This window comes from Miscanthus floridulus, chromosome 10, assembly GCF_019320115.1.
Source record: "Miscanthus floridulus cultivar M001 chromosome 10, ASM1932011v1, whole genome shotgun sequence".
NCBI classification, from domain to species: Eukaryota; Viridiplantae; Streptophyta; class Magnoliopsida; order Poales; family Poaceae; genus Miscanthus; species Miscanthus floridulus.
This window is the reverse complement of record NC_089589.1, coordinates 44,379,083-44,392,936: the sequence shown is the minus strand read 5'-3', so window position 1 is coordinate 44,392,936 and position 13,854 is coordinate 44,379,083. Positions and strand designations below refer to the sequence as shown.

General features: G+C 43.7%; 1 protein-coding gene across 1 annotated transcript; it reads right to left on the bottom strand.

Moving 5' to 3' along the window:
* Nucleotides 1-3,536: 3,536 nt before the first annotated feature.
* LOC136488520 (pectinesterase 3-like) lies at nucleotides 3,537-5,263 on the bottom strand. The gene is made up of 2 exons (XM_066485429.1): nucleotides 5,093-5,263; nucleotides 3,537-4,129 (listed from the first exon to the last, which is right to left on the bottom strand). Exons 1-2 carry the CDS (start codon nucleotides 5,261-5,263, stop codon nucleotides 3,677-3,679), a joined length of 624 nt encoding a protein of 207 aa, XP_066341526.1. The 3' UTR covers nucleotides 3,537-3,676.
* Between the last annotated feature and the right edge of the window lie 8,591 nt (nucleotides 5,264-13,854).

Below are 13,854 nucleotides of genomic sequence, written 5' to 3'. Positions count from 1 at the left end.
CTCTCAGAAAAAAACAAAATTATCTTTGTTCGCTAAACTTCTCCCAGAGCCAGATCTACTTGAAACTTCGCAAACCCTATATGAAATTCACAAAAATAGACAACAACAGCTTGGGGTGAGAGTGCAGACTGGAGGGAGAGATTAAGACCGAGTATTTGCATCATTTAGAGGTGTAAACAGTACAAATGCATTTGACTTACGAGCTGGCGGTAATTACCATGTTACGGCATAGTAAAACTAGTAACTTCTTTAAATCAAGTTGAATGAATACAAACTCTATATAAAAGTTGTAGGCCTCGATGAGATCTACAACTTGTAACAGATGATCTTTTCATTTGAAGTCATTTACAATACTAAAATTCTGTTTAAAGTTCTCATCTTTTTTAATTCAATTTTTTGAATTGTCCAAACGACCAAAACCAAAGTTGTAAATCTCGATGGGAACTATAACTTTGTAGTTGATGAGTTTTCATTTAAAATAATTTGCGGTCCATAAATCATGTTTCAAGTTTGAAAGGATCAAGATGCCCAGGGGGGTGAATTGGGCTAATCTCAAATTCTCACGAAATTAAAACCTATTACTTAGCCCATTTCACCCCTTATGCCTAAAAGAGTTTCTAAAGTCCGGACAAAAGTTTAGCAGCCTAGTTCAACCTAAGCTGCCATGGCAATTTTAGGAATGTAAAAACATCTAAGCAATTGCGCAAATGTAAATGCTCGTAAAGAAAGGGTTAGGAACACGATGATGTTTTCCTAAGGTATCGAAGAGTCGGCACTCCACTAGTCCTTGTTGGAGAACCTACACGAAGGTATAGCTCTCCCTTGATCAGCGCAAGGATCAAGTGCTCTCTACAATCTAATTCCTTGCCTCTCCGTCATGGTGAATCGCCCACAACCGCTCACAACTTGAGTTGGTTCTCCCACAATCACCAATGAGAGTTCAACATGCTTCCAAACACCACTAAGTCATCTAAGTGATGTCGACCACCAAGAGTAACAAGCGCAAACTCTCACTTGACCTAACCAAGCCTAATGAGAAGAGTGCATGCACACTTGATACTCTCTAAGCACTAATGGAGTCCTTAATTTTGAATTAGCAAATCCAAATCACTCCAATAGGCCAAACCTCTGTCTTCGACACAAATGGATGGATGTGCAACTTTAGAATGCCAAGAGAGGTCTCTTGCATGAGATGGAGGGGTATCCAAGCCAAAGAACTAGATGTTGCCTCTCCACTCACTAAAACATGTGCACCGGACATGTCGGGTGCAGTCCTGGTCTTGGCACCAAATAGGTCTGGTGAGGCTCCACCGGCTAGTTTGAAAACTAGTAATTTACTGTACAACGCATCTGGTCCACCCGTCTAGTGCACACAGGACACCTCTGGTGAGTGTTGAGCCACCAAGTCCCATTTGCATCTCTCTGGTAGAATGGTGCGGTGCTGACGCCCGATGCATCACCGGACACATGTCCGGTGCACAGCTGACACCATAGTGTCAGCCCTTGTTCTCCATCTGAAAAACAACATTGTTGCACATCCGGTGCATACCGGACAGGTCCGGTGCATGCAAAACACCACTAAACTCGTCCAATTCAAATGCCTTTGAGTTTGGTATTGATTCCAATCATCCTTGGGGTTCATCTAGGCTACCAAGCGCTAGTTTTTACAAGTGTGCACCACATCCACTCAATAGATTAAACTAGGTCAAGCTACCCGTTCATACCCTCTTTATAGTATGATCAAAGAAAAACAAAGATTCTATCACTACTCTTAGTGTCCCTCAACACCAATGATGTACACTTAGAACTAGTCGATCCTTAATCTTCGTGTTCATCCTTTAAAAATCAAAACGAAAATACCATCAAATAGGGGCACGAAAACCATGATTGCCCATCAGTCATCATCATTGTGACCTGACTAAAGTAATGCCGCTGCAAAACATGTGTTAGTCACAATGATTTTGTCATCATTAATAGCAAAAAAAACCAAATTAGGGGCTAGATGCTTTCGAAGTTCTAACAATTTAAAACTCAAAAATTTCAAACGATCTCGAATGAAAAAATGACCAAAACCAAAGTTATAGATCTCGATGAGAACTACAATTTTATAGTTGATGACTTTTTCATTTGAAATCATTTGTGATGCTAAAATTATGTTTTAAGTTCTCACATTTTGAAATTCAAATTTGTGAAACGACCTCCGATGGCAAAACAACCAAAACCAAAGTTGTAGATTTCGATAAGAACTACAACTTTGTAGTTGATAACTTTTCCATTTGAATTTGTTTAGGGTCCTAAATATTCATTTCAAAATCCTACGAGGGGAATGTATATGCACTTTAAGCACCCGTCACTTTGGGTTGGAGTGGTTAAGGGAGCTACGTATGAGGGTACAAGTCTCAGGTTCAAATAACACCTCTTCGGATTAGAAATCTTTTGGTCTAGTTTTGGAATTTCTCGAAACTCCATCACCACTGGTTTGAACCAACGGTGATAACCGTTCTTATCATCAATGAATTTCACTAAAAAACTCTAGTTTTGGAATTTCTCGAAACTCCATCACCACTGGTTCGAACCAAAGGTGATAACCGTTCTTATCGTCAATGAATTTCACTAAATCGCTACCGAGGGGCCAGACCTAGCGGTGATGATGGGTTTGGAATGATGGGTTTGGAACCTTTGGTGATGGGTAACATGTAGTAGTGGACTATTCTTAGTAAAAAGCAGCTACGAGTTTTATGCTTTAGAGAGTGAAGTGAAGGGACACACAGATAGTGAGAGAGGGTACCATGGACCATGAAAAAAATAAAAGAAAATTTTACTCTTTAATATTAGTATAGATATAGTAGATATAAATTTACAGACTTATAGGGGAGGGGTGTAAGTTACAAATTATATGATAACTTGTCCTTTTGCCCAGTCCTAATCAATTGCTTATTGCCAGCAGGCAGAATCTGATCTGCTAGTATATAATTGTCAGGATTGGGCACATGGACAGAACAAATGATGATACAACACTGACCTGGTACTACGTATACTTTATTTGTACCTCTGTATAACACCTATGGCCTTTTTCCTACTTTTTAGGAGCTCAGGTGAGATCTGCGATCTCTGCGTTACGAGACAAAACTACCGTTGGACAACAGGGTGGCTGCTGCCCAAATCAACAACACGGCATCAAACAAACTGTTACATCTTACAAGAAGAAACCCATGTGTGAGTTACAGGATCTTGTTACACGCCGGTTCGTACTCGAATTCCTCGGAAACTGGAAAGCATGCACGGATGTCCGCGCTGAATTTGGTATTGATCTTTGACTTCCCACGCAGTTTTTTGCAACCAAATTTTGAGTGTTCTATAACCTCCTTCCTGGCGGAAAATGTGAAAATGTGACACGTTTTGGCAATCAACCAAACACGCCCTAGGCTCGGTGTTTTGCTTCAGGTTTGGTCAGGGGGTCAGAATAATGCAATTAACTTTTACATTTCTTCGAAAATCCCGATCAACTCCATGTTTTCAACTGTAGGACTTGGCAATGATTTTCGACATTTCTTCGAAAATTCCAATCCACTCCACGTTCCCCACTGTACAGTTTGACAATTTCATGATACTAACACATTTCACAAGCCACACTATCACAGGCACTAGTAATTGGTCCACGCTTTATTGCACACTTTCACAGTGGTATGCCATTGACGAGCGCGAGGGCGTTGCTCGTGTACTGCTTCGCGGTCGCCACACCGGCGGTGACCTCCTTCCCGGCGGGCGAAGAAGCCGCGGCGGCGCCAGCTTCCACCAGTCCGTCGGCGCACGTCCCCTCGTTGGCCATCGCGGCGCTGAGCCACGTCTTGGCGTTGGACACCTCCCACCTGGCCTGCCTTCTGCTGCTCACCCCGTCGCCTCCTGCCGCGGACGACGACGACGACGACGCTGGCGATGTCGTGCCAGCGGCGACGTCCAGGTCCGGCTCCAGCTTGGTGAGCTCGGCGGACGACTGCCTCGCCAGGCTCGCCGCGGCGGAGATCGTGCTCGCGCAGTTGCGCAACGCCGCGGTCTCGCTACTAGGCCGCCCGCCGCCGCCTCCCTCTGCTGGATCAGGGTCAGTGCCGCCGCCGCCGTGCCGGAGGTGTTAGTTGATCTCCACCAATAGGCCCAACGGCCTATTGGGCCCTTGGATCTACGCCCTGATCAGGGACGCCCAACCCTAATACGGTTGGTGGGCCCCTGTCGCATAGCACTATAAAAGAGAGGTGGGAAGACTAGGCTCGGATGACGAAGTTGACCGAAGCCACCGTAACCACCCACAGAAAACCTAATCCGATCTAACGAGGAGTGCTGCCAGCGACGGGATGCCCCACCGCACCGCCGTCACCTCTGCATCGCCCCTGCAGTGTCACCACCAGACCACTGGACCTCGCCCCATCGCCACTAGTCGCCACCACTACGCCGGAGCTGCCACGACACCGGCGTCCATGGGCCGAATGGTGAACTAGACCAAAGGTACATCAACAGTTTCCCTATCTAGAAAGAAGTCTACCCCGATCTATGGTTAAGAGGCACTGTTGTGTCCAACAATGGTATCAGAGCCAAGGTTATAGTATGGGGTAAGAGCAAACAGAAAAGAGACCGGGGGTGGCGGATGTCACCCAACTCCCGGTCACCACCGCCACCGAGCGGGGAAAGATGCTGCAACGCCATCTTCGTCGGCGCACGGCAAGAAAAGAAATGATCCCATTTGGATCTGAGAAGAAAGAGGGTTATCCTAACCCTAACCCTAATCGGGTGAAACACAGAAAAGAGAAAGGAAGGGAGAAAAGAACCCTAACCCTAACTCGCGACGAGGAAGGGAAGAGAATGATTCGGTACAAATAGAAAAGAAAAGAAATCAAGTTAAAAAGATGAACCGAATCGAACGAATCTAATCGGGGAAAGAAACCCTAGCCCTAGATCCCCAAATCGGTTGAATCCAAGAAGAACAGTGGGTCAAATCCCGAAACCCTAACCCTAAATTTTGATCCCCATCCCAAATCGGTTGAATTCGAACAGAAACAGAGAAGAAATCAGAGGGGGTGTTGGGGAAGGGGAGTCCTACCTCGCCGCTGCGCAGCGCTGCTGCCTCGTCGATGCGTGGGGAGAAGGGCCAAGCCGGGGGCGCTGCTCTTCGGGCTCTGGCCAAAGGGGCGCCGCGGCCAGGCCACTTGACAGCGGCATGCTCACCGCTGGGGAGCGCGCACGCCGGCGAGGGGGCCGGCGACGGCGCCATTGCTCCACCATTTTGCCCGCTCGACACGCTTGGTGCTGCTGTGCTGAGGAGAGAAGTGAGAGCGGCGAAGAGAGAGAGAGCGAAGAGCAAAATGACCGCTATGGTTTCAAGCGGCCACTGCGGTCAGCGTTTTGATCATGCGAAGCGCGCGGACGGCCGTCGGATCGGCGCGGACGGCCGAGATCCATCGGGCTATTTCGCGGCCCAGGCGGGCGCGCGTGGCCGCGCGGCTTTGCCGGCCCAAGCCCAGGTTACGGCCTGGGTGCGGGCAGCGCGCGGGCAAGGGAGGAAGGCCGGGCCGAATTCTTGCTCGGGCCGAATGAACAGTAAAGATTTGAGTCATTTTTTTCCTTTCTCCGGTAAATGTTTATTTCCTGGAAATTGATTAATGGCTTAAAGAAAATAGAAAAGAGATTTGTCCTGTGGGCAAAATTCATTAAATTCAATTATTTTCCGCTGCTAAAGAAATTGTTAATTCTCCAGTTATTTTTGAACCAACGTGATATTTAATTGGAGAAAAAGAGAGTTTTTCCGCTGCTAAAGAAATTATTTATTCTCCAGTTATTTTGAACTAACGTGATATTTAATTGGAGAAAAAGAGATTTTGACATGATTATGATGTTGTTATTTTCTGACCAACGTTGTTAATAACAATATCATAATTTTAATGATTTTATGCATTAATTCTATTTCTGTCCAATGGTAATGTAGAATTAGTGTGTAAGAACAATTGTAAATTTTAATGATTTATGCATTAATTCTATTTCTGTCCAACGATGATGTAGAGTTAGTGTATAAGAACAGTTGTATGTTTTGATTTTGACCAACGTTGGAATCAAGGCATGCAAATGGTATTATTTTTATGTTAAGAAAAGGTTTAACCTGGTTTTCATCTTGGCTAAGATGGACTGGGTAGTCACCTTACCGTGTCCCACTGATCCTGTGGCACTGGTGAGGGAGACAAACGAGGCTGATGCCGTTTGGACAACTAAAGAGAGGGATTTTGAATCCCGAAAGATGTCCTGTGCCCTTTTGCATAGAAAGTGGGTCACTGCCAACAAGAAATATTTGGCTGTGATAAAGAACATGATTGAACCTATAATTGTGGGCTCAATCCCAGAGTGTGACACAGTCACCGAGTACCTCGATAGAATAAAGGGTTAGTTCACTGGCTCTTCAAAGACATATGCTACCTAGCTGATAAAGCAGCTGGTGACAGAGAGTTACTCTGAAAAGTGTGCCATAAGAGAGCTCACGATGCGTCGTCGAAATTATGGCACTGTCGTTTAGGCTATATTTCGAGAGGGAGAATAGAAAGACTAGTTAAGAATGATATTCTTCCTCCATTGGAGCTCTCAGATTTAGAACAATGCAGATAATGCATAAAAGAAAAAGTATGTAAAGAAAATTAAGAAAGATGCCAAATGAAGCGTGGGAATTTTACAGATTATTCACACAGACATCTGTGGTCCGTTTTCTATAAAGAGTGTGGATGGTTATGATTCGTTCATAACATTCACAGATGATTACTTCCATTATGGCTACATTTATTCAATCAAAGAAAGAACAGAAGCATTGGATAAATTTAAGAGATTTAAGGCAGAAGTTGAAAATTAACACAATTTAAAGATTAAGACAGTCAGGTCCGACCATGAGGGGAGTACTACGGTCGGCATACCCTATATGGCCAAGTTCCTAGACCTACAAGAGAATAGCATAGTAGCCCAGTATGCTACACCGGGCGAACCTCAGCAGAATGGAGTAGCTGAAAGACGAGCCTATGGATGGAGGCGTTAAAACCCGCCATTCATATTCTCAATAGAGTACCAAGTAAGTTGGTGCCCAAAACACCGTATGAGTTGTGGACAGGAAGAGTACCCTCACTAAACCACTTACGTGTGTGGGGGAGTCCTGCTGAGGCTAAAGTATTTAACCCAAACATTGGGAAGCTAGATCCCAAAATAGTAAGTTGCCATTTCATTGGCTACCCAGAAAAGTCAAAAGGTTTTTATTTCTACTGTCCAGACAGACATACAAAGTTTGTGGAAACGAGACGCGCTGTCTTTCTAGAGAATGAAATGATGAGGGGGAGCATGGTAGCTCAAGAAATTGACCTTGAAGAGAAGCGGGTGTATGCGCCCACTCCAAAGATTCATGAGCCATTTTTCTCACTACCTGCTGTCGCTGCACCAATAGTGCAAGATACTGCGGTGCCAGCACCTGTTGTTATTCCGCCTATGGCAACAATGAATGACGTTGAGGAACCTGTTCTTTAGGATCCTGTAGAACCTATTGCCACACATGAGGAGGAGCAACAACAGCCTCAAACAGAAGATGTGCCAAATGTGGAGGCCCCTAAAAGGTCTCAAAGAGTTAGAAAATCAGCTATTCCTGCTAATTATGAAGTGTACAACACTGAGAAATTTCAAATGGAGGATGATCCCACCTCATTTGAATAAGCCATGAGAAGTGATCATTCATCAAAGTGGCTTGAGGCCATAGAAGATGAAATGAAATCTATGAATGCCAATAAAGTTTGGGACTTGAAGATAATTCCTAAAGGAGCCAAAATAGTAGGCTGTAAATGGGTCTACAAAACAAAACTTGACTCCCAAGCGAATATAGAGATATAAAGTGCAACTTGTGGCAAAAGGCATTACGCAAAGAGAAGTGATTGATTACAATGAGCCTTTTTTCTTCAGTCTCATGTAAGGATTCCTTCAGAATCATAATGGCATTAGTGGCATATTACAATTTAGAATTACATCAGATGGATCTAAAGATGGCATTTTTTAACGGGGACTTGGAGGAAAATGTTTACATGGCACAACCGAAGGGTTTTGTCATGGAAGGAAAAGAACGAATGGGATACCGCCTAAAGAAATCCATTTATGGATTAAAACAAGCTTCAAGACATTGGTACTTGAAGTTTGATCAGTCAATAAGGAATTTTGGGTTTTAAAGAGAGTGTAGAGGACAATTGTGTCTATGCAAAGTTTAAGAATGGGAAGTTTATCTTTCTTGTCCTGTATGTGGATGATATCTTACTTGCTAGTAGTGATGTCAGTCTACTACTGGAGACAAAGAAGTTTTGTCCTCAAAATTTGATATGAAAGATCTTGGTGAAGCCTTGTTTGTTCTAGGGATCGAGATTCATCGAGATAGAAGTAAAGGGGTATTAGGACTGTCACAAAAGGCATACATAGAAAAGATCTTAAAGAAATTCAGTATGCACAAATGTAGTCCCTCACCTGCTCCTATAGTCAAGGACGATAGATATGGGGATTTTCAATGCCCCAGAAACCAATATGAGATCGATCAAATAAAAGTGGTTCCATATGCTTCAGTTGTTGGAAGCTTGTAATATGCTCAAGTATGTACGCGCCCTGACTTAGCATTTGTTACCGGGTTACTTGGCAGATTCCAGAGCAATTCTGGAACAGAACAATGGAAATTAGTAAAGAAAGTCTTGCGTTATTTGCAAGGAACGAATGGCCTCATGATGATGTATAGAAGATCTAATTCACTCCATATAGTGAGATATTCAGATTCTGATTATGCCACTAGTAGAGAACAGACCTTTGATCCTCGGCCAAAATAGGCTCTAGTCCCGGAATTTTTTGCCCCCGGGACTAGAAATACCTTTAGTCCCGGTTGGTGGCTCCAACCGGGACTAAAGGTCCCTGCCCAACGGCTACTGCGCCAGACAGAGGTGGCAGGGACCTTTAGTCCCGGTTGGAGCCACCAACCGGGACTAAAGGTATACTTTTACTCCCGGTTGGTGGCTCCAACCGGGAGTAAAGGTATACTCCCGGGCCATGGCTGCGCCCGGGGTTGGAAAGTTACCTTTAGTCCTAGTTGGATCTATCAACCGGGACTAAATGTTCTCCCTTTATAAATCGGCCGTCTCCTCCTTCCTCCCCGAGCCCGAGCTCAGCACATTTTGAAGCTCACTGCAGTAGTGTTCTTGCTTCCTCCCTCCCTCCATTGTTCCTCCATCCATTCTTCGATTCCTCCGTCGATTTCTTCGATTCCTCCGTCGATTCTTCAGTTGTAAAGGTTACCAATCTCATACTCTCATTTTTTACCATTTTCTTATGCCATTTTATTCACTATATATATTTATGGTTCTTTATTGTGGTTTTTTTTCATTTGTAAGCAATTTGAGCTCAAAATCACTTTAAGCTTGCATATTTACATGAAAGAAGGTTAAAGTATATATAAATATAAAGTTAGAAAATAGTTAGAAAATTATAGCAAATCCTTACTAGTTGAACTTGCGGACCGTGTTCAGGTCGGCGAGGATGTTCTCTGCCGAGCGGTAACGGACGTCAAGGAGGAGCTTTGATTCTACGAGGGAGAGCGATAACGGTCGTGGAAGACCGTGTTCCCTTCCTCGTAGAATCGGAGCTCTTCCTTGACCAAGTATGGTGCCGTCCGGTGGAGAAATGCTCGCCGAGCTGATCACGTAAGCAAGGTCAACTAGTACGGATGGTTATTTATTCACATGTCCCGATATCGTCGTAGTAGTCTGTCAATCACCGTACCTAAACGTAGTATATATAAATAAAAACTTAGAAAATAGTTAGAAAATTATAGAAAATCCGTACTAGTTGAACTTGCGGACCGTGTTCAGCTCGGCAAGCATGTTCTCTGTCGAGCGGTAACGGACATCAAGGAGGAGCTTTGATTCTACGAGGGAGAGCGACAACGGTCGTGGGAGACCGTGTTCCCTTCCTCATAGAATCGGAGCTCTTCCTTGACCAAGTACGGTGCTGTCCGGTGGAGAAATGCTCGCCGAGATGATCACGTAAGCAAGGTCAACTAGTACGGATGGTTATTTATTCACACGTCCCGATATCGTCGTAGTAGTCTGTTATGTGTGTACATTCCCATTCTTCTGTTAATTTGCGGAAATATCATATGAATTACTTACCTGCCGCAGTAAAAGACGAGAACACAATGACCATTAAAAATATCATTGTTTAGAGATCTAGATAATTTTATAGTTTGTTAATTTTATTTGTTTATAAAAGAAGAAATTTATAGTGTATTAAAAAATGAGTATAGAGAGTAGATGACAACTGCTTCCGGGTCCTCGGCCTCTCATGGGTTTCCAAAGCGACTTAGGCCGGGCCTTCCTCTCATTCCATGCGGCAAGTGTCATGATGAGATGAAGATTGTGATGGAGTACCGAGTGAAGAAGGAGGGTCCCAACAAGGATCGTATCTTCTACAAGTGTCCGGATCGTAATGTGAGTTATTTTATCGTATTTAATGATTATGGTTAGTTTATACCTATTTTTATGATAGTTGTGATTAAAGTTCTAATTTTTTGTTTTAATTTCAGTGGGATGGCAGTGGACGATGTTCAGGCTTCTACTGGGAGGAAGAGTATGTTGAACTCGTGCAAAAATATCTTGCACAATAGGCAGACACGGCGGCTAATGAGGCAGTAATCCAGCCGAAGAAGCCCAAAGATGTTGCACAATCGGGGGATCTGTCTGTTTTAGTTGAGATTGGTCGCGAAATCCTTGTGCTCCTGAAATGTATTTTAGCTTTAGTTCTTTTAGTGGTAGTTGGGATTGTCTACATTGTAGCGATGCTTTCATAAATTTGTATCTTTTGTGGTGGCACGCATGTTGTATAAATAATTAATTATGATATAGGTTTTAATATGATATTTATGTCATGTAATGCAGATGAGCCGTCATTGGATGTATAATGCTGATCGCCGCTCACAAGAGTTCATTGACGGCGTGCATTCTTTGTTACGTGCGGCCGAGGCAAACAAACGCGACGGTTTCATGTGCTGCCCATGTGCCATATGTAAGAATACGGTGGAATATCCTTGCTCAAGGACTCTTCATTCACACTTGTTCAAGTCGGGTTTCATGCCAAACTATATTTGTTGGACAAAGCACGGAGAAACCGGTGTTGTAATGGAAGAAGATGAAGAAGAACAATGGGACGACAATGATATTATTCCTGATGGTGCGTGCTTCAATGATACTGCAATGGGAGAAGCTGAAGAAGAGGTAGCCGCAGAAGATGAGCCGGCTGATGATCTTTGTTAGGTCATTCGTGATGCACAAAGAGAATGTGAAAGTAAAAAGGAGAAGATCAAGTTCGAGCGGATGCTAGAAGATCACAAGAAATTGTTGTACCCAACTTGTGATGCAGGGCAGAAAAAGTTGGGAACCACACTAGAATTGCTACAATGGAAGGCAAAGAATGGTGTATCTGACAAGGGATTTGGAGAGTTACTAAAAATCCAAAAGAAGATGCTTCCGAAGTACAATGAATTGCCCGCCACTACCTACGAAGCAAAACAAGTTGTCTGTCCTATGGGGCTAGAAATAGAGAAGATACATGCATGTCCTAATGACTGCATCCTATACCGTGGCAAAGAGTATGAGAAATTGGATGCATGCCCGGTATGCCATGCGTCGCGGTATAAGATCAGGCGAGATGACCCTGGTGATGTTGAGGGCGAACGTCCGCGTAAGAAAATCCCTGCCAAGGTTATGTGGTATGCTCCTATAATACCACGCTTGAAACGTCTGTTCAGAAACAAAGAACATGCAAAATTGTTACGATGGCACAAAGAAGACCGTAAGGTAGACAATATGTTGAGACACCCTGCTGATGGGTCCCAGTGGAGAGCAATCGACAGAGAATTCCCGGAGTTTGCAAATGACGCAAGAAACTTAAGGTTTGCTTTAAGTACAGATGGTATCAATCCTTTTGGAGAGCAGAACAGTAGTCATAGCACTTGGCCTGTTACTCTAAGTATCTACAACATTCCTCCTTGGTTATGCATGAAGCGGAAGTTCATTATGATGCCTGTGCTCATCCAAGGCCCGAAGCAACCTGGCAATGACATCGATGTGTACCTGAGACCACTTATTGATGAACTTCTCATTTTGTGGAATAAAGAAGGTGTACGTGTGTGGGATGAGTACAAACAGGAACACTTTGATCTGCGAGCATTGTTGTTCATAACAATCAATGATTGGCCTGCTCTAAGTAATCTTTCAGGACAGTCAAACAAGGGATATAATGCATGCATACACTGCTTCGGTGATATTAGAGGTGTATTCTTGAAAAAATGTCGAAAGGTCGTGTACCTTGGCCATCGTCGATTTCTTCCTGCAAATCACCCCGTAAGAAAGAAAGGTAAGCATTTTAAAGGGAAGGCAGACCACCTGACCAAGCCTCGCAACCGAACCGGTGAGGATGTACTCGATATGGTCAATGATGTGAAAGTCGTCTTTGGAAAAGGACATGGAAGCCAACCTATTCCGAAAGACGCTAACGGTCACGCACCCATGTGGAAGAAAAAGTCCATATTTTGGGACCTACCCTATTGGCAAGTCCTGGAGGTCCGTAGCTCGATCGACGTGATGCACCTGACGAAGAATCTTTGTGTGAACCTGCTAGGCTTTATGGGTGTGTATGGAAAGCCTAAGGACACATTTGAAGCACGACAGGACCTGCGTTGTTTGAGAGAAAGAGACAACCTGCATCCAGAGAAGACAGATGATGGACGCCATTACTTATGTCCTGCTAGCTACACTCTAAGCAAAGAGGAGAAGGAAATCATGTTTGAATGCTTAAACAACATCAAGGTACCATCTGGATTCTCCTCGAATATAAAGGGTATTATAAATGTGCCAGAGAAGAAATTCTGTAACTTAAAGTCCCATGACTGTCACGTTCTCATGACGCAATTACTTCTAGTTGCATTAAGAGGAATTCTACCTCCAAATGTACGTCTAGCCACCGTAAAGCTATGTGCATTCCTCAATGCAATTTCTCAGAAGGCAATTGATCCAACTGATCTAGCTAAACTACAGAATGATGTGGTTCAATGTCTCGTCAGCTTTGAGTTAGTGTTCCCTCCTTCCTTCTTTGATATTATGACACACCTCCTAGTTCACCTAGTCAAGGAGATTTTCACTCTCGGTCCTGTGTTCATATGTATTCATATGCATTTGTATTCATATGCATTTCATATATATACGTATATATACGTCATTTGTATTCATATGCATTTCGTCCATGCGTTTCTATGTATACGGCGGAGCACCGCCGCCCTCGTTCACCCATGTGTACAGACATATATACGGCGGAGTGAAGCACCGCCACTCTTGTCACACCGCCCATTCTCGTGCCCTAATTCGCCCTAGTACCGACGTAGTTCGTCCTAGTGTGGCGAATTGCGTCCGTGATCGAGGGGCAAGATTTAATAATGCATATTGTTTGTAGATTTTACGCATGTAATAAGCAAAGATTTGACGTACTATATATTGGTTTTGTTTTTTGAAGCTAGATGGCCAACCCGAGAAATATGGATGAGGAGGAGTTGATGATGAATTTGATCAACACTGGCACTCAAGTTGCCGGCGATGATGGTGCTAAAAATAACGTGCAAGAGGATGTAGATGACGGGAGTCAGTACTTAGCTCTTGAACAAAATGAGCAACAACATATTGGCCAAGTATACATTTTTTATTATTAGCTATATATATATATATATATATATATTATCATATGTCTTATGTGTGCTCATGACATTAAAAATAATGT